The sequence below is a fragment of the Phasianus colchicus genome, chromosome 28, assembly GCF_987193195.1.
Source record: "Phasianus colchicus chromosome 28, bPhaCol1.hap1.1, whole genome shotgun sequence".
NCBI lineage: Eukaryota > Metazoa > Chordata > Aves > Galliformes > Phasianidae > Phasianus > Phasianus colchicus.
The window spans coordinates 3,985,771-4,003,790 of record NC_143463.1 but is presented as its reverse complement, the minus strand read 5'-3'; the positions used below and the strand labels follow the sequence as shown (position 1 = coordinate 4,003,790).

The following is an 18,020-nucleotide window of genomic DNA, read 5'->3' as shown; positions in this document are numbered from 1 at the left end:
GGGGTGAATGCAAATAGGGGAAAGGGATCGATGGGGATGGGGTCCCGTGTGCCATCGTGGGGGCTGAGGGCAACCTCAGTGCCGGCTGGTTGCTGCAGCCGCTGGGGTGGGTGAGGAAATGTGGGGTTTCTTTTTGGGGAAAAAAAAAAGGGGTTGGTTGAAAAGCCATTTTCTCTCTCCTGCACCTGCCTGGGTGCGGGCAGCGTGCCGGGGGCACGGAGCTCAGCCCCCATAGCCTTCCCCTCCCCCAGCACTGCGCTGCTCCTGCACCCAGCCCAGACCCCCCCCTACCCCGATGTTTGACCTCGGGCACGTGTTTCGCCCCAGATTCCATTTTCCCAAGAGAAACCAAAATCGCTTCCTCCGACCCCTCCTCCCCCCCGCCTCCCAGAAGGGCTGGGCAGCGCACGGGGGCGAGGGCAGGACTGAAGGATTGTACATTATTTATTACAAAATATACGGTTGTGTTTACACCCGCGTGGCTGCTGGGATTCCTTGGGGGATGGCGCCCAGAGCTGGGGGGCAAAACGGAGAGCATGGACATCCCCAGCACCGCCCTCCCCCACTGTGCCCAGGATGGGCCGGGGGTCCCATCCCATCTCTGTCCCGAAGTAGGATTGGCCCCGCGTCTCCTCGCACCGCAGCAGCACGGCGGCTGCTGTTTGCCTTGGGTCGGCTGCAAGCTGCTGGCGGCCGCGCAGCGTGGGGCGGGGGGGGGGGAGCGACCGGCCCCACAGCCGGGGGACGTGGCAGCCCCGTCTCCAGAGCACCCGGCCACGATGTGCCGGGGAACCGCTGGCACGGGGTCAGGCGGCGTGCAGGACGCGGTGTGGGGGGGGGAGCGGATCGTGCGGGTGTCCCCCAGCACGTGGACCCCTTGGCGGCCAGCAGCCCCGCGCCCCCGCCCCGCCAGGGGGATGCTGTAATGGAACAACTCCGTCCGCGGGGCCAAAACATCCCCTCCTGCTCTCGGGACAATGTTTGCCTTTTAAAACACGCTTTGGCCGCACAGAAGCATTTTTTCCTCCTGCCGCTGGATGCTACCGCTGGCGAGATCAAAGGGGACGGGGCACCCGGGGGGACGTGGAGGGAGGGGGGGGGGGGGGGGGGCGGGGGGAGGTTGCTGTGCCAAAACCACCCCTGGGCGTTTCGGCAGCCAAAACCCGGCCCCGCCGCTCAGCCCGGAGGGGAAATGCCGCGGACGCGTCGGATGCTGCTGAGGGGGGAGCGCTCCGACCCGCATGTCCCCGAAACGCAGAGATGTGAACCCCATCCCCTGCACTGCCCACCTCGGGGTGGGGGGATGTTCAGAGCCACGTCCCCGCAGCCGGATGAGGGGGGAGGGGGGACATCGGTGGGAGTTGCTGTTGTGGGATGGGGACGAAGCGCCAGCGGGTGGGATTGCTTTCCGCCGTCTGCTGGGCTCGGTCGGGGGCAGCCGCTGCCGCGGGGCTGAGGGAAAGCGCTCCCGCTGCGATTTCTGACGAAAGGGGATGAAAAATGGCAAAAGGAAGGCAGGCAAAAAAAAAAAAATGTTTGGACGGCTCGTGGCAATTCCATCAGCAGGTCCGAGTCTGCCCTGAAGGCTGCGGGATAACGTCCCCCTGCGAGAGGGGGCTGGGGGGGCTCCTGAATGCTCCTCCACACCACCTGCGCTGCTCCATCCCCGCACCGCTCCCGAGCTCCTCCCGGCGCTGCGGATCGGGAGAGGGCTGCGGGGAGATGCTCGGGGCTTCCCCCCCCACCGTCATAAAGGGCCGGGCACGGGAGGTCCGTGCTGGATGTGCGGCCCAACCCCGCATTCCCGTGGGCTGGAATCCCGCCCGGTGTCAGGGTCGGGCTGGGGGCTGCGGCCAAACCCTCCCGGGACCCCTTTGTGTCCTCACACGCAGCCCGGCTGCACCCGCACCGCACCCTCTGCTCACCCCGGGGGTACCAAAATAACTCTCTCCCCCTCCTCTCCCCTCCCCCCTACACCCCTCCCGATGCAGAAGCATCACTGCTGAGGACCACCGCTGCAGCCTGGAGCCGTTCTGGGCTTTCTGAGCAGAGAGCACACAGCCAAACCCACCGGGGGGTGCTGCGGTTTGGGGGGGGTGGGCACGCTGCATTCACTGATGGAGAGGGATGGGGGAGCTTTGGGGGGGGGGGCTTTGCTGCAAAGCAATGGTTTGGGGGTCAGAAGTGCCCTATTTTTGGGAGGATGGGGTTGGAGACGACGTGGCACAGAGCTGTCCTTGTCCGGGGGACGCCGGTGCTGCTCACCCCCCACCCCGATGGGTGCAGCACCCATGGGTACCCCCGAGCACGTCCCGGTGCTGGCAGCGAGCAGAGGTTGTGCTGAGCAGAGCCGTGGGCTGGAATGTGACTTGGGAAGCAGCTCTCTCACTTCTGGGTTTGGTGGTTGCTTTTTTTTTTTTTTTTTTTTCCTTTCTTTTAAATAATGGAAAATATAATGAGAGCGCCTAAACTGAAATAACAAAAGGCGGCGGCCAAAACTCCAGCCCGAAATAGGAGAGAAAGCCACGTTCCAGGCTGCGAGGGAACACACAGGCAAGGGATGAAAGCAGCAGGGAACAGCAGACGCTGCACGCTGCGCTCAGCCCCTCACTGCTCCCGGGGGGGCACAGCCCTTTGTGTCCCCCCTCTCCCCCCACACTGCACTTTTTGCAACCCCAAACGCGTTCCACGCACCCCAGCAGCTCCTCTCCTTGTGCCACACTTGGCTCTTATGGGGGCGATGACCTTGGGGGGGCACAGACGGCTCTGCCGCCTCGCAGCGCAGCATCCCGGGGGGGTGTCAATATGGGACATGGGAGGTGCCAGCTCCATCCCCACCCATGGCAGCTCCTGCTGCAGAATTCCTGTCCGTCTGGCCAAGAGACGCGGCGTTGCCGGAGCAGGAGGAAAACACGCGGTGAGCAGCGGGGAGAGCAGCCCTCGTGGCCCGGCCCGTAAAGCTGGGGCACGGCCGCAGCCCTCCGTGCCCCCCGGCACATCAGTGCAAGGTTTGGGTGAAAAGCAAGTGGGGATCGTGAGCTCAATTGTGGCCGTGAATACAAGGTGAGAAAACAGTTTCTGCATTGATCCCGACCCGAAACACATCCCCACCCCCAGAACTGCCCTCCGGGGCCGCATTCTGCCTGCAGTCACTTTTCAGACCGGTGTGAGGCGTTACACCCCCGTCTCCCACTGCTCCCTACGGGCCGCTGCTGGAAAACACATCTATCCCCATTCTTGGGCTATTTTAGAAACCTTTGGCCTTCGCTCACCTTCAGGATCCCATAAATAACAACGGCATCGCATTGAGGGCCCTTGTGCCGACAGCTCACCGCTCTGCCAGAGCCCTTCGCTCCTCCAGATGGCAGAAATCTGACTCAGAGCTCAAAGTTTGGTACATAGTTGTGTGTTTTTCATCTCAGTGCCACGGCTTTGCTTTTTTCTTTTTTCTTTTTTTTTCTTTCTTTCTTTTTTTTTTTTTTATTCGGTTGTTTTGGTGTTTTTCTCAGATGAACCGGAGGCATAAAAACATGAACTGAGGTTGCGGGAAGGAGGGGTTGGAGGCAGAGCATCCATAGGGCTGCTGGGTGCCAATGCAAGCGCACTGAGAGGTGTCCCATGTCCCTATAGCCACCACCCCACGTGGAATCACAGTCCAACTGTCAGCCCATCACCACCACTAACCCACGTCCCAAAATCCCACATCCCTTCTCCCATATCCAGGATCTCACAGCCACCACCTCACAATCCACACCCAGCATCCCTCATCCCAAAGCCCGTATCCTCACACCCCACGTGGTTTATCTGCATCCCACATAGCACATCTCACACTCTCCATCCCTCATCCCAGACCCAATAACCCATGGTAGCATAAATGCCACAGCACAGCTTGAAGAAGTGATGGAGCACCTGGTGGGAAGGCAGGGCCAGCCCAGGGGAGCAGAGGTGCATGCAGTGCAATGCAATCCAGTGCACCTGAGTGACCAGAAAGGGTGGAACCAGGATCCACCCCTTCCCAGCCCTCATTTATGGGTTGGCAGTGAAGGTGAAGGGTTTTCCCTGCATGCCTGAGGCCTTCTGAAGATAAGTAGCCTTTTTTTCCTTTATTTCTCTGCTCAGAGTTGTTGCAGCTGAGCAAGCCCTCACTTGGTGGGATCTGGGACCTTGCTGCTTTGCTGTCATGTCTCTGCTTTCCATTGCATTACAGCATTACTCCCATATCCAGCATCCCATAGTTCCCATCCTCACCCCATATCTAACGAACGTCTCTCATCCTATAGCCCAGATCCAATTACCCAACACGGCAGATCCCATATCCAGCATCCCATACCCATATCCACTATCCAACCCTGAGCATCCAACACCCCAATTACCCCATATCTTAATTACCCCATGCCCTGATTACTCAGCTACCCTACACCCCAACTCCCCATCGCCCTATTCCAGCACACCCCATACCCCAAGTACCCCATATGGTTTTTTCAAACCCCAAATGTTGCACATCAGATTTCTCCATATCCCTCTGCCTCATTCCTCTGGGGAATGCTCTGCCCCACTCCCACTCTCAGGGACTCCCTGCAGCCCCCAGCTCTGCCTCCCACCCCAAGGACATCGGGGTGGAACAGCCCCGCTCCCCCCCCAGACACAGGGCACAGGTCAGCCCCATGCGATGAGCCAATGCCATCCAGCCCTGCTGTCCCTGGGAAGGACACTGACCTCCCCCTCCTCTCCTCACAGCCCCCCCTGCTGCTGCCCTTGAACCAATCACATGATTTTCTGGGAAAATACCATTATCTGAGAAACGAAACTAGAAGAATTTGGGTTCAGCTCGCAGCTTCTCTGGGTGAGAACCCTCCCAGCCCGGTGCAGTGAGCAATGGCTGTACAGGGCAGCATGTCAGACTACAGTGAGGACTGCCACCCTCAACCCAGGCGAAACTGGAAGGTCTATGGGCTAGTGGTCGTGCTGGTGGTTGTGGTGCTGCTGGCTGCAGCCCTGCCTTCCTATCTGTGCCTGGTGGCCACCAAACCAGAGCAAGAAACAGGGCTGGGGATGGGGGCAGGGAGAATGCCCGATTTGGAGGGGCTGGCACGGCTGCTGGGGGTGCAGCAGCAGCTGAGGGTGCAGGTGGCTGCATTGGAGCAAGCATTGGTTGCCACCAACCAGACCCTCACCACCATGGTGGATATCACCAACCCGTCCCTCGCTGAGATGCTCAAGAAGTGGGATGACTGCAGGAGTCAATTGGTGAGTGCGGGGTGCGGGACGGGGACCCCTGGGTGTGGGGTTTGCTGAGCTGTGTCCCTGCCCTCCCTGTGCTCAGGATACCATGCAGAGCTTTGTTGCGGATTTGGGGCAGCAGATCTCCCAGCTGCAGCAGCAGAAGGAAAAGCAGGAGGCTGTGGTCAAGCAACTGCAAGGTGAGCACTGGGTCCCTGACACCTGGGCACAGTGGACCCTGCCCTCCTCTCCCCCTTCTCCCCTCCTGCCAGCACCACACTCCCCACTCCCTGGGTCACCCTGACCCCACCATCTCCTGCAGAGGACAACAGGGCTCTCCAGGAGGAGGGGGCAAAGCAGAGGGAGCAGCTGGAGGAGGTGCAGAGGCACAGGTGAGATCTGTGCTCCCCCACTGAGACCCCATCCCTGCGCTCTGTCGCTGAACCCCTGTTGTCCCCCAAGGAGCAGCTTCCAGGAGCAGATCCAGGAGCAGATCCACAGGCTGTCAGCACAGATCCGGGACATATGGAGCAGTAGTTCTGGTGGGAGCACAGCGATGCCCTCCAGTGCAGCCATGGCCCTGAGCCTCCTCGTGACGCTGCTCACTGCAAAGTGGCTGCACTGAGCACAGCGACACGGACCCGGGTGGCCCCTGTCAGTGTGGGGCCATGGGGAAACCAGGGGGAGATGGTTTGCCAAGTGCTGGCCCGAGGGGTGAGATGGGACAAGGGACGTTCAGGGGACAGCGGTGCCACACGGTTTGGTGGGTCTAAACTGATTTCCAATAAAACTTCATGCAAATCCAAAGCGTTCTGCTGCTCCAGTGTCCTTTGGGGTGGCGGATGGCGCAGCCCAACAGCCTGGTTTTGTCCAGGGGCTGAGCATCCTCCCACGCACAACACAAACCACACCACCATGGGCTGTGACCGGAGAGAAACCACCGCCTGGAGCAACCGGGCACAGTGTGTGGCACTGTCCCACGTCCCCAGCATGGACCCTGCAGTGCCTAGAGCCACGCTGAAGGCAATGGGGCTGTGCACGCTGCTGGTGCTGCTGGTGGCGGCGGTGACAGCGGCGGTGGCGGTGCTGCTGTGGCGCTCAGAGGCACTGGGGAAGCTGCAAGGCTGCCAGGAGCGGGCGGCCAACAAGAGCCGTGTGCTGGAAATGCGAGTGGCACAGCTGGAGAGGGAACTCGACCGACTGCAGCACGTGGCTGATGAGAGACAGAGGGAGGAGGATGCGCTGCGCCGGGAGCTCAGCCGAGTGCGCAAGGATGGAGAGAAGCTCAGCTCCAGCCTGCGGTCCTGCCGGATGCAGGCGGTAGGTGTGTGGGGTCCTTGGGCATCATTTCCCTGCTATGGGGTTGTATACTCGGGGAGAGTGATGCTGGGCTGAGAAGGGGCCCCTGAGGATGCTCCGTCTCCAGGGTGGTTTGGTTGCTGGGGAGCCTCAGCCCTCGGTGGGGTATGGAGAGCTGCTGTCCGGTTCCCTGTGCCCAGCTTGGGATGGCTATTCTTAGCAGTGCCCAAACTGAGCTGCTCCACACACATATAATTACTGCATCCCAAAGCAGCAGTGGAGGCTGCAGGCTGGTGTGGAGCTCCTCTCCTCGGGGGTATTTTTAGCAGCTGGGAAAGGGCTCGGCCCTGCACTGCGGCCAGAGGAAGAGGGGCCCACCTCTCCCCCCATCCGGCCGGACAATGGCCCAGAGGGGCTGGAAACGCTCTGGTGTTCAGGGCTGGCGCCGGCTGTGGGGTCCCAGTGGGAGGTGCTGCTGTCCAGCAGGAGCGCCTGGCCCCTCCAGGAGCGCATGGCTGGGCAGGGGGCTCTGCGTGCCTCAGTGAGTTGCAGACCTTTTGGGACTCTATGTGCATTCTCACCAAGACCAGGCACCAGCTGGCCCTTCGGTGTGTGAATTTCCCCCAAATCCATCCCCAAACCCTTGGAGAAACCTTCCCTGTGTGACAACGGGACACAAAGCCACCAAGAGTACAGGGATGGCTCTGGAGACACCGGGGAGGATGACAGCGAGGCAGGGGCAGGCTGTGCCCCATCTCAGTGCCACGGTGTCCCCAGGCCAGGCTGGAAGCCAACATCACAGCGCTGCAGGATGAGCTGGAGGGGCTGCGGCGTGACAGGGCTGAGCTGTCCCACAGGAACACAGCACTGCAAGGTGCGTCTGTCCACCCAACCTCAAACCCCAAACCCACACGGATGTCACCTGGCCACGCGATCAGCTCAGGGCGTCCCTTTGCCCCGCAGAGGAGCTGGCTCAGGGTGCAGAGCGGGCGCTGGGGCTGCAGCAGAGGCTGGAGGAGGTGGCGGAGCAGCGGAGAGCACTGAGGGCACGTGGGGAGCGATGCGAGGAGAAGCAGCGGGAGCTCGAGGCCACGCTGTGAGGATCCCAGCTCCAGAGCACCCTCCATCCCCATCCTGTCCCTATCCGTGTCCCTGACCCCGCTGTGCTCTGCCTGCAGGAAGGACCGTGCAGCTGAGCTGGATGCGCTGCGGCGGCGGTTGGGGCCCCGCACGGCACGGCGCAGGTGCTCCCCTTCCCGGTACATTGAGTGGGTGCTGCTCTGCCTTTCAGCCCTGCTTCTTTTGGGAGTGGGCACCCTGGGGTGGGGGCTCGTCTGGCACAGCATGGCTGCATGTTGTCCCATCACACTCCTTTGTCGCTGCGTCCCTGCAGGGTCTCACTCTGTGCTGTCCACTCCTTTTTGCAGGAAGAGCTGAAGCTCCATAGCACCCTCCTGTCCAGCCCCTCTTTGCCAGCATGGACACCACACACACAGGATGGCATCAGCCTTACAGCAGCAGGAACCAGGGCTGCCCATTGCTCCCAGTCCCACCAGCACTAAAACTAGCTCACCCCCTCTGAACTCAGCAGAGCAGAGTTGGCACAGCACCAACGACCCTCCCCACGTCCCCTTGTGTGTGTCGTCCCCCCCTCCACAACACACTGAGCAGCTGTGGGTGCTGCCTGCTTGCTAGGGCCAAATGATGGTGACCAGCCCTTGCCCTGTGGCCAGCCAGAGCTGCTCATTAATCATTAATTCTGTTCATCTACTGATTAAACAGAAATGGTGCTCCATGAAGTTCAAACCCCCGCTGCTCAGTGCGCCCCGGTAATTTGGCCAGCTCAATGCTTAGGGGGCACTGTGCAGTTTACCAACACTGGGCTCTGGGGGTCCTGGGGCTGAGCCACTTGGGGAGGGGGGAAAGGGGGGGATGGGAGGGATGAATGGCTGCCACTGATTCCCAGCTCTTCCCTGTTCCTTTGATCCACACGAAAGACAGTTTCCAGGAAAGTTGCTGCCGATTTTCCTGCCGCTGCCACAGCGGTATCCTGTGCAGAGGGCAGGGTGAGAGCAGGCATCCGGCCCCCCTGCCCCACAGGGGGGATCACCCCCACCGCCCCCAGGGCATGGAGGGCACGGAGGGGCTGCAGGAAGGGGTTCACAGCCCTAAACCCAGCGGTGCCCCCCACCCAGCCGTGCGTCGGGATGGGCAGGACCCGTTCCTGTGGTCCAACCTCGAGGCAGCCCCAGCCCTTGGCACAGGAAGGATTAATTATAGCCGGGACGCCGTCTGGAAAATGGGACAAAGAGGCAGAGAGTGTGTGTGGGAGGGGGCTGAGCCGGCGGGGGGGGGTCCCGTGGGGATGCCTGAGCACCTCGATGGATGCAGAGTGCTGCTGAGGATCGGCTGACCGCAGGGTGCGTCCCATTGGGTGAACGGTGCCGTCGGTGACACAGCGGGCTTTGGGATCAGAAGTGAGGTCGGGGTCCAAGCAGAGCCCAGACAGTGCCCCCAGAATAGGGCCGGGGGGAGCGGGGGGTGACTCACTGTTATTTGCAGCTCAGGAAGGAAATGTGGTAGCTGAGAATGGATGGGGGACCGACACCGTCCCCAGCGCCGCAGACACCGGCGGGCTCCAGGGAGTGTGAGGGCAGGAAGCAGCGGGGTCAGCGCTGGCACCTCGCAGCCCCTGACCCCCCCAACCCCCCCCCGGGCTGGGAATGCTGCAGTGCTGCTGGGGAAGGGCAGCATAAATATGGGGGAATGGGTCTTGAATGCCCCCTGAGTGGGCACTGCGTCCCCCCGGGGGCTCAGCGCTCTGAGATGTCACTCAGAAGAGAGAAGAGGGAATGTGTATTTTGATGTCCAGTAGTGGTTTATCAAAGATTCGTCAGAAATAAGAGAGTGACTCGGTGAGATTTGGGATGGCAATGAGCACCAGGCAGATCTGGGGGCACAGCAATGGAACCTGCTGGGGGTTGAGTCCCCTCAGTGGGGATCATGGGGCGCTCAGCCCAGCTCAGCCCCCCATACTGCCCCTGCTCAGAGGGGTCTGTTGTGCTCCCCCCCCCTCCAGTGATATCCCCAGCAGGGGATAAGGCATAGGAACACTGCAGCAAGAGCTCCAGGTCCCAGTGGTGACGTGAGCCCTGGGTGATGCGTGTGGGGTGTCTGTCTCCAATTCCCCCCAAATGCACCCACGTTGCCCACTGCCCCCCAGGGCTGCACAAAACCCATTCCCTTGCGTGCCGGGCAATGCTGGGACGGGGTCCCAGGGGAGATACGATCCCCATCAGCACCGGGGAGGGGTGGGGGGGGGAACAGCTGAGCTGTGCCCCCGTCCTATAGCAACGGGGAACAATGGCCCTGCAGCAAACAGAAGCTGCACCGTGATAACCCGGAGGCATCCGGAGAGGCAGGAAGGAGCCCAGCGAAAGGAAATATTAAATAGAGCAATATAAACACGGCTGGGGAGCCGGCTCCACCCCGACCCCGTAGAAAGGGACAGCCCTGGGGTGCGGCGAGCAGAGCGCGGGCAGCATGGAGAAGAGCGGCTACGGCATGGCCAAGTTCGGGCTGGAGAGCAAACAGGTGATGCCCAAAAGGGACTGCGCCTTCTACATGCGCTACGTCTTCCTTTTCACCTCCCTCATCCAGTTCCTCATCATCCTGGGGTTGGTGCTCTTCATGGTGTATGGCAATGCACACGCCGGCACCGATAAGCACGTCCGGCTGCTGGATGGGCAGCTGCAGGAGCACTACCATAAAATCATCACCTTGAGCGGCCGGAATGCCAACCTGACACGCACCCTGAACGCCACGCTGAAGGCCAACCAAGGGCTGCAGGGGCAGCTGCAGAAGGTGCAGGGGCAGCTGGAGAAGTGCAACAGCAGCCAGGCCCCCAACGGCACCCCCAGGGTGAGAGCTGGGGGGGGAACAACTGGCCTGGAGCCTGAAGGGATGGGTGAGGGGTGTGGGCTGCGGACCTCCTGCTCAGAAACCCAAAGGAATGGGTGAGGATCCTCTGCCTGGGACCCCAAAGAGATGGGTGAGGGGTGGGGGGGGCTCCAATCCTTGGACACAGCCATCCCCAGGGGTCCTCACCTCTTTGGCTGTGCTGGAGGAGCTCTGGTGCTGCTGTGAGGTGATGGCAGCGGGGGCCACGCTCACCCCATCCCCTTAATGCCCCCCCCACTTTTCCCTCAGCGGGAGGACATCAACAGGATCATCTTCCTCCAAAATACTTACTTGGAGAAGTGCTACATGGCCATCAACGTCATCAACTCCAGCTGCACAGGTAAGGGGGGACCCCAACCCCAACCTCGGCATGGCATCCCCTTCCCAACACCTGAGGACCCACAGATCCCCCACTGCCCCAAAAGTCTGTGCACGGGGGTCCCCAGTAACCCTCAGGGAGCTCATGCACGGCTTAAACCCCGGGCTGGGCAGTGCCACGTGGGGAGGATCAGGGTGACGGGTGGGGGTCCCACGGCGCACCCCAACCCTCCACCCCACGCAGCCGAGAAGGCGCAGCTGCAGCAGCAGCTGGAGACGGTGACTCAGAAGAGGAAGGAGCTGGGACAGAGCTGCACCACGGCCGAAACAGCTCTGGGTAAGGCCAAGCAGGAGCAGGAACGCTGCCAGCAGGAGCTGAAAGCCACGGGTGCGCTCTGCAGCACCACCAAGGCGAAGCTGGAGCAGCTGACAGGCGAATGCGACACGCTGCGCTCCAACGTGCTGTACTACCTGCGCACCTTGAGCGTGAACAACAAGAACTTCGGCTGCAGCCAGGTGGAGGATCAGCTGCGGCTGCTGATGCATCGCATCGAGGAGCTCTTCTCCAGGCAGCAGAAGCACGAGAGCGACTACGTGGGGAAGAGCGTCTGCGACTTGACGCTGCAGCAGTGCCACCTCAACTGCTCCCACGAGAAGCAGGAGCTGGGAAGGAGGCTGCAGGAGGTGAGGCAGCAGCTGCAGGGCAGCCAGGAGGAGCAGAAGAAGCTGCTGGCAGAGAAGGAGCGGCTCAGCAAGGAGCTGGGAGAGAAGAGCAACGCAGCCACGCAGGCCAATCACTTCAGAGAGCAGTTCAACCTCTGCATGAGCTCCAAGGTGGGGAGCAGCACGGGGAGTTTAAGACGTGGTTTTCCAGAGGCACTTTTGGCACGCGTGCTTTGGCACGGGCACTTCCTTGCACGCTTTTTTAACCCCGTATCTCTGGAGATGTGCTCTTGCTCACAGCCTTTAGCACAGCTGCATAGGGCGCACGATCCACGCTGTGCCACCCCTGTCCGTGTGCCACCCCTGTCCCCGTGCCCTGTTGGTGCCAGCAGCGCTCAGTGCTGAGCCCACACTGCAGGGAAGGGTCAGGGGAAGCAGCACAGACATGCGCCCCTCTCCCCTCTGTAGATGGGCACCTATTACACCGTCCCACAGGTGCCAGGCAGTGCTGTGGGCAGCGTGCGGCCACCTCCCTTCCCCAGCACCTACACGGATGCGCTGTGGAATCAGGGTGAGTCCATCCCCAACAGGCACTGCCCCAACTCAGTGCCCCCCTCTCCCCCCCCCCCCAGCTTGAACCCCGCTGCTCTCATCCTGCCAGATAAAATCAGCACGGAGGAGATCCAGAAGATAGTGCAGAACGTGATGGAGCAGTACACGGCCTTGATGAGGAACCCCAGGTGAGGGGAGTGGGCACTGGAGACCCCCCAGGGATGGGGAGCAGACAGAGCTGACTGTGCCCTCCCCACAGCGGGTAGCACGAGGAGAGCCGTGGTGAGGGGCTGGAGGACAGCAGGACGAGCCCGGAGCGGCGCTTCCCACAGCACGGATGGAAAACCCCAATCAGGAGTGAACGAGGAATGAGTCCCACCCTACCCCCTCTCCTTTCCCCAAACCCCCAACCCATGTCTACCCATTCCTCCTCCCCCCCCCCCGGCTCGGTACCCACGTGTTTGTACATGGAGCTGCTGTGAATACAGCCCGTGCTGAGCACTGACACAACTCATCGCGTGTGTGCCTCACTGCTGGACCAGGGGGGGCGGGCTGAGACGGGGAAAAAGGCCATAGGGAGGTGTGGGGGGGGGGGGGGGCAGGAACATCCCGTCCTGCTGCAGAGGCAGTGAGGCTGAGGAAACAGACCAGGAAGAGGGGGGGGCTGTTCCCAGAAGTAGCCGAGCAGCAGCCAAGGATGTAAGGGACTCCCCCAGTACCAATGGGGGGGGGGGGTGAGGGGGGTGGGAATCAGGTCACGGTTCCCCCTGGGGCAGCTGCCATTTCCCCCCATCCTGCTGCCAAACCTGGAGCGCAAAGCTCTCAGCCAAAGCAGAGCTCTCCCCCTCCCCCTCCCCCCAAAGCCCTGCAGCCCCCGCTGCCCCCACCACCCCTGCCTTTGGCACGCAGGGGCCGAGGCGCAGTGATTTATGGCCACGCGGTGATTTATGGCCATACAGTGATTTATGGCCACGCGTTCCTCCCTTTCCTGTTTAAACAGCTTTTCCTGACACCCGGCACGCTGCAGCCCCAGTCCCACAACACCTGCATGCCACCATCACCACATGGTGACATCCAGCACTCCTCGGGCCATTGCGGTGCCCCTCACCCCCACCAGCACCTCTGGGTCCCTTTGGGTCCCCCCCCCCATCACTCATGAGCCATGTGGTGGGGCTGCCTTGATGCATGGTGGCACTGTTGGGAGCCCCATCCGGGGGTGGGAAAACAACAGGGGCCAAAGGGACTCCCATCCTTAGAGGGCACGCAACCCCCTGGGGCTGGGACCCCTCCCTCACCACCACTCATTGCCGTGCAATGGGGAGGGGATATCCAAGGATGAAGTACAGGATTTTCCATCACCAACACTCCAGCTCTGTGTGTATCCTCCTGGCCAGGAAGCACGGCCCTTCCCAGAGGGTTTTCCCACGGCTGGGACTCAGGATGCTCTCCCCCCAGGCACGGAGAGCAGCGCACCCGGCACAGGGCTGCGGGCACAGGGCAAGGACGCAGACCAGCCCAAGGCACCACGGTTTAATACCCCCACAGAACCCCATCACTTGCCAATGCAGAAGTCCCTGAAGATGACATCGAGGATGTCCTCAGCACCCACGTGCCCGGTGATGCGCCCCAGGTGTCGCCGTGCCAGGCGCAGCTGCTCGGCTGCCATCCCCACGTCCTGCTGCTGCCTGTACAGCGCCAACGCTGCCATGCAGCCCCCCAGCTGGGTGCTGTGCCGGCTCTGCGTCAGGCTGGGAGAGCCAGACAGGGGGTCTCCACACCTGGAAGGGTAGAGGGGGAGGGCACAACACCCTGCAGCATCCACCACCCCCTCCCCCCCCACCGAAAACCATCTGTGCATGGATGGGTCCGGTGGCCATCCTGTGCCCCCCACCCCGGATCTGTGGCACTCACAGCTTTGCCAGCTGCTGCCCCAGCAGCTGTAAGAGGCTGTCGGTGCCTTCGCCCGTCTTGCAGGACAGCAGGGTGGTGGGGGGCAGCGGGGGTCTGTGGGTGCAGGCATCGCATAGAGCCCCCGTGTGCCCCCTCAGCAGGTCAGCCTTGTTGAGAACCAGGATGCAGGGAGTGGTGGGGGGCACCAGGGAGCCCAGGGCAGCCCCCAGCTCAGCCGGCTCAGTAGGCACCGTGGTGGCATCCAACACGGCCAGCACCAGGTCTGCATGCTGCAGGCTGCAGGGACAGGGCCCATGGACACACATCCCACGGGGATACAGCCTGCTGCATCACCACCTGCTCAGCCCCCCCTCAGTACCCCATCCTGCCCTCCCCCCCCCCTCCCCAGCTCACCGGTCCCGAGCACGGCTGACTCCCTCCTGCTCGATGGGGTCAGTGGCATCACGCAGCCCCGCTGTGTCACTCAGCACCACGGGGTAACCACTGACATTCAGGGACACCTCCACCACGTCCCGCGTGGTCCCTGCCACTGGGGACACGATGGCAGCCGGGCGCTGGCCTGGGGACAGGGGGGACACGGGGGCTCAGGGGGACGACACCAGGGACCCCCACCCTTACAGCATCGAGATGGGGACGTGGCTCTGCCTCGGGATGGGGGGCAGCCTCTCGGAGCCCCCCGCGCCCCACTCACACAGCAGGTTGAGCAAACTGCTCTTGCCCACGTTGGGGGGTCCGGCGATGACGGCGCGGACCCCCGAGCGCAGCAGCTCCCCCCGGCGCCCATCCTGCAGGTGTGCAGCAATCTCCTGCTCCAGGGTCTGCACGGCTGCATCCACTGCAAGAACACAGTGGTGGGGGTGGGGAAACAGCAGGGTCAGGGCATCCCTCCCCCCCTGCTGCACTGCAGCTACATAGGGTAAGCATAATGGGGCAGCGTTGGATGCTGAAGCATCGCTGGAGCCGTCTGTGCTCAGCAGGCATCATGGTGCCAGGAGAGTCAAAAGAGGGGCTGCAGCCAGCTGGCGATGGCCAGACCCCCACCTGGCACCCAGACCTTACACCAATCCCCCCGACCCCCCATCAGACCCCCCCACTGGGCACCTTGGGACAACACCTCTTCCTCCACGTTGTCATCCTCACTGAAGTCGATGTATGCTTCGATATGAGCGAGGGCCTGGGGTGTGGCGTGGGGGTCAGCACAGACAGCCCACGTGTCCCTGAGCCCCCATAAAGCCCCCCAAAGCCCCCACCTGGGTGAGGGTCTTGCCCCACTGCTGGTACAGCCTCCCCAGCTCGCCCTCCATCTGCCTCAGTGCCTGCTGCCGCTGCGCCTCGGTCTCAGCATGGATGAGGTCCCGCAGCCCTTCAGCTGCTGTCAGGTCCAGCTTCCCCCGGTGAAACGCACGGCGTGTGAACTCACCCGGCTCGGCAGGACGCAGCCCGGACAGACGGCCTGAGAGCAGCCATCAGCACCGAGAGGGATGGGTGAAGGGGGGGTGGGTGGGTGGGGACACCCATGGGGATGGGGGTGGGAAGGGCTCACCCAGCGCCCGCAGCACTCCGCTCACCACCGCCGGCCCGCCGTGCACGTGCAGCTCCATGCAGTCCTCCCCTGTGAAGCTTTGGGGTCCTGCAGAGCACGGGGAGCGCCTTCAATCCCACAGGAGCATGGAGGTGGGGGGGAAGAGAGACCCCAAGCCCACGGCTACATGGGGTCAGTGCAATGGGGCAGCGTTTGATGCTGGAGCTGTCTGTGCGCAGCAGGCATCGTGGTGCCAGGGGAGCCAAGAGGGGCTGCAGCCAGCTGGGATGATGGCCAGACCCCCACCTGGCACCTAGAACTTGCACCAAACCCCCTGACCCCCCACCAGACCCCACTGGGCACAGAGATCCACCCCTGTTGGCACCCAAAACCCACATCAGACCCCCGATCCACCCGATGGGCACCCAGACACCCCCCCTCTGGTACCCAACAGCCCCTTCCAGGGTCCAAGTAGACCCCACTGCATACCCAGACCCACATAACACTGAGCCCTCCATGGCACCCCCCCACACTGAGACCCTCAGAAGGGGCATAGCCCCCCCCATAGCCCCTCTCTCCTCCCATACCCCCTTCCTCCCCCCCCAGCCCCCACCTGGGAACCAGACCACGAGGCCGCGGTCCAGCAGCTCTGCAGTGTGGGGGTCCCGGATGCGCCGCAGAGCCATAACGCGGGGAGGGGGCAGCTCGGGACTCCCGGTGAGGCTGCATATGGCCCCCCCGCTGCCCGGCCCGCTGGTACGGATGACGGCCACCCCGCAGCGCCCATGGCCGGAGGAGACGGCGAAGATGGTGTCTCCCGGTACCACCGAGCACAGGCGCCGCGCACACCTGGGGGGGGTTGGGGGGGGTCCACGTGGGGACGCACCCCAAAAAGAAGCACGGAGATGCAACGACCCCCGACCCCATTCAACCAACAACGCTCCCCGCGCACCCCGAGCCCAGCGCACACCCCCCACCCCAGGAACCCCCCCCCCTCCATCCCATACCCAGGACCGTGCCCCCCCCCGATGCACTCTGTGAACCCCCTCCCCATACAACACCCATTCCCAGGGCTGCACCTCCTCCCCACGCCCCCTGCACCCCGATACCCCGCCCATCGGAGCGAACCCCCCCCCCCGAAGAAAAGCCCCCCGAGGAAATCCCCCCCCAAGGTGCCCCCCCACCCCAAGCTGCCCCCACCTCCGTCCCGCCGCGCTCAGCGCCCTCCGCAGCGCCATGCCCTCGCCACGCCACGCCCACCCCCTCCTCGCCCCGCCCACCTCCGCGCTCCGATTGGTTGTCTGAGGGAAAGAGGCGGGCTTTATGCCCCATCTCTATTTCTGATTGGTTCGAGGCGGAGGGATGACGTCACGCCGCCTGAGGCTGTTCGGGCGCCGCTTCCGCCCGCACGCTGCCAGCTTTGGGGGGGGGAGGGGGAAAGCGGGGACATGGAGAGGAGACAAAGGCGGGGGGGGGGGGATACAGGAGGATGAAAGACGGATACAGGCGGGGATGGTGGCAGGGATGGAGGAGAGATAAAGGAGGATGCAGGACACAGGGATGCAGGAGGGAAGCAGCAGGATGCAGGAGGATGCAGGCAGGGGTGCAGGCAGAGGCAGAGGAAGGGATGCAGGAGGGAGGGATGCAGGGATGATGCAGGAGGATTCCCAGGGATTCTGAGCCCCACCAGTGTCCCCCCCACCCCCACCCCCCGGTGCTCAGCCCCATTGGACACACTGCACCTCCTTCCCCCCCCCATGACTCCCCAGCATCGCCCTGCTGGACCTTAATGGGGACACGAACCCTGCAGAGGGTGGTTCCGGCTGTGGGGGGGTTCGGGGGTGTCCCGCAGTGGGATGGGGCGGTGCAGAGGCCCGGCCAAGGCCATTTGCCGACGTTTGAGCTCGAACCGCAGCTGGGGGGGGGGCCGTGGCCGTGTGGCACCGCTCGTCACAGCCGTCAGAGCTGGCAGGCAGGCAGTGCCGGCCCCAAAATAGCCACAGAGCTGGGGGGGGGAAGGAAGGGGGCACGACCCTATGTGGGGTCCCCACGCCCCGATGTCACGCTGCCACGGGGAGGGCAGTAGGCTGCGCCGTGCCTCCCGGCCCTATGGCACTGCGGGGGGGTCTGGGGGGTCCCTGACCTCATTGGGTGTGGGCCGTGGGGTGGGGGGTGGGGAGGGCTTCCAAATGTCAGCAGGGCAGCGCGTGGCCCCGGTCGGGTTACCTGCGTGCCCCCCCGCCCCAATATACACACCCCAAAATAACCGCCTGAGCCCGAACTCGGCGCTGTGCCTGCGGGTGGGGGGGGGTACACGGGATGGGGGAGAGCGGGGGGGGGGGCTGGGTGAGAGGGAACGGGGGGAAGGATTTGGGGTGCAGACACAGCGGGGGGGGGGTCCAGGAGGGGATGGGGGATGCTGGGGGCAGCGCGGCGGGATAGGGCCTGGCGGGTGGGGAGGGATGGGGGGTTCAGGCGTTGGAGGGTGGGGGTGCAGCCGTCGGGGCCCCCATTCTGGCGCTGACATCCAACCAACGCTGCGGGGCCGGAGCGCGGCGCTCCGCCGCCTTTGTCC

General features: G+C 63.2%; 4 protein-coding genes across 9 annotated transcripts; 3 read left to right on the top strand and 1 right to left on the bottom strand.

Annotated features, from left to right (window-relative positions):
* Window positions 1-4,794: 4,794 nt before the first annotated feature.
* LOC116235763 (uncharacterized) lies at window positions 4,795-6,027 on the top strand. The gene is made up of 4 exons (XM_031604135.2): window positions 4,795-5,247; window positions 5,324-5,420; window positions 5,543-5,612; window positions 5,683-6,027. Exons 1-4 carry the CDS (start codon window positions 4,876-4,878, stop codon window positions 5,843-5,845), a joined length of 702 nt encoding a protein of 233 aa, XP_031459995.1. The 5' UTR covers window positions 4,795-4,875; the 3' UTR covers window positions 5,846-6,027.
* On the top strand, window positions 5,908-8,325 carry LOC149914731 (uncharacterized). Of its 3 annotated transcripts, none has more exons than XM_090126093.1 (5): window positions 5,908-6,540; window positions 7,297-7,393; window positions 7,483-7,615; window positions 7,698-7,763; window positions 7,947-8,325. In XM_090126093.1, exons 1-5 carry the CDS (start codon window positions 5,908-5,910, stop codon window positions 7,954-7,956), a joined length of 939 nt encoding a protein of 312 aa, XP_089982219.1. In that variant the 3' UTR covers window positions 7,957-8,325. The 3 variants fall into 3 exon arrangements, with proteins under 3 accessions (XP_089982219.1, XP_089982218.1, XP_089982217.1); XM_090126092.1 differs by having other exon boundaries at window positions 7,698-7,778; XM_090126091.1 differs by having other exon boundaries at window positions 7,698-7,787.
* Window positions 8,326-9,993: 1,668 nt separating this feature from the next.
* Window positions 9,994-12,526, top strand: PLVAP (plasmalemma vesicle associated protein). Of its 2 annotated transcripts, none has more exons than XM_031604125.2 (6): window positions 9,994-10,440; window positions 10,729-10,819; window positions 11,042-11,631; window positions 11,956-12,031; window positions 12,122-12,200; window positions 12,272-12,526. In XM_031604125.2, the coding sequence occupies exons 1-6, from the start codon at window positions 10,063-10,065 to the stop codon at window positions 12,276-12,278; spliced, it is 1,221 nt and encodes a 406-aa protein (XP_031459985.1). In that variant the 5' UTR covers window positions 9,994-10,062; the 3' UTR covers window positions 12,279-12,526. The 2 variants fall into 2 exon arrangements, with proteins under 2 accessions (XP_031459985.1, XP_031459984.2); XM_031604124.2 differs by having other exon boundaries at window positions 9,995-10,440; window positions 11,929-12,031.
* A 312-nt stretch (window positions 12,527-12,838) lies between these two features.
* On the bottom strand, window positions 12,839-16,869 carry GTPBP3 (GTP binding protein 3, mitochondrial). 3 transcript variants are annotated; one of them, XM_090126067.1, is made up of 9 exons: window positions 16,646-16,706; window positions 16,059-16,294; window positions 15,467-15,553; window positions 15,174-15,376; window positions 15,025-15,097; window positions 14,615-14,758; window positions 14,317-14,482; window positions 13,924-14,016; window positions 12,839-13,790 (listed from the first exon to the last, which is right to left on the bottom strand). In XM_090126067.1, the coding sequence occupies exons 1-9, from the start codon at window positions 16,681-16,683 to the stop codon at window positions 13,565-13,567; spliced, it is 1,266 nt and encodes a 421-aa protein (XP_089982193.1). In that variant the 5' UTR covers window positions 16,684-16,706; the 3' UTR covers window positions 12,839-13,564. The 3 variants fall into 3 exon arrangements, with proteins under 3 accessions (XP_089982193.1, XP_031459983.2, XP_089982194.1); XM_031604123.2 differs by having other exon boundaries at window positions 12,844-13,790; window positions 13,924-14,199; XM_090126068.1 differs by lacking the exon at window positions 16,646-16,706 and adding an exon at window positions 16,726-16,869 and having other exon boundaries at window positions 12,845-13,790; window positions 13,924-14,199.
* Window positions 16,870-18,020: the final 1,151 nt, after the last annotated feature.

Coding starts and splice junctions, on each gene's coding strand:
- LOC149914731 (XM_090126091.1), top strand. CDS start 5,908: ATGGTTTGCCAAGTGCTGGCCCGAGGGGTGAGATGGGACAAGGGACGT. Junction 7,394..7,482: donor CAGGAACACAGCACTGCAAG/GTGCGTCTGTCC, acceptor TTTGCCCCGCAG/AGGAGCTGGCTCAGGGTGCA. Junction 7,616..7,697: donor CGGGAGCTCGAGGCCACGCT/GTGAGGATCCCA, acceptor CTCTGCCTGCAG/GAAGGACCGTGCAGCTGAGC.
- PLVAP (XM_031604124.2), top strand. CDS start 10,063: ATGGAGAAGAGCGGCTACGGCATGGCCAAGTTCGGGCTGGAGAGCAAA. Junction 10,820..11,041: donor CATCAACTCCAGCTGCACAG/GTAAGGGGGGAC, acceptor CACCCCACGCAG/CCGAGAAGGCGCAGCTGCAG. Junction 11,632..11,928: donor ACCTCTGCATGAGCTCCAAG/GTGGGGAGCAGC, acceptor TCCCCTCTGTAG/ATGGGCACCTATTACACCGT.
- GTPBP3 (XM_031604123.2), bottom strand. CDS start 16,683: ATGGCGCTGCGGAGGGCGCTGAGCGCGGCGGGACGGAG. Junction 16,295..16,645: donor CTGAGCGCGGCGGGACGGAG/GTGGGGGCAGCT, acceptor AACCCCCCCCAG/GTGTGCGCGGCGCCTGTGCT. Junction 14,483..14,614: donor CAGTTTGCTCAACCTGCTGT/GTGAGTGGGGCG, acceptor CCCTGTCCCCAG/GCCAGCGCCCGGCTGCCATC.
- LOC116235763 (XM_031604135.2), top strand. CDS start 4,876: ATGGCTGTACAGGGCAGCATGTCAGACTACAGTGAGGACTGCCACCCT. Junction 5,421..5,542: donor TGTGGTCAAGCAACTGCAAG/GTGAGCACTGGG, acceptor CATCTCCTGCAG/AGGACAACAGGGCTCTCCAG. Junction 5,613..5,682: donor GAGGAGGTGCAGAGGCACAG/GTGAGATCTGTG, acceptor TTGTCCCCCAAG/GAGCAGCTTCCAGGAGCAGA.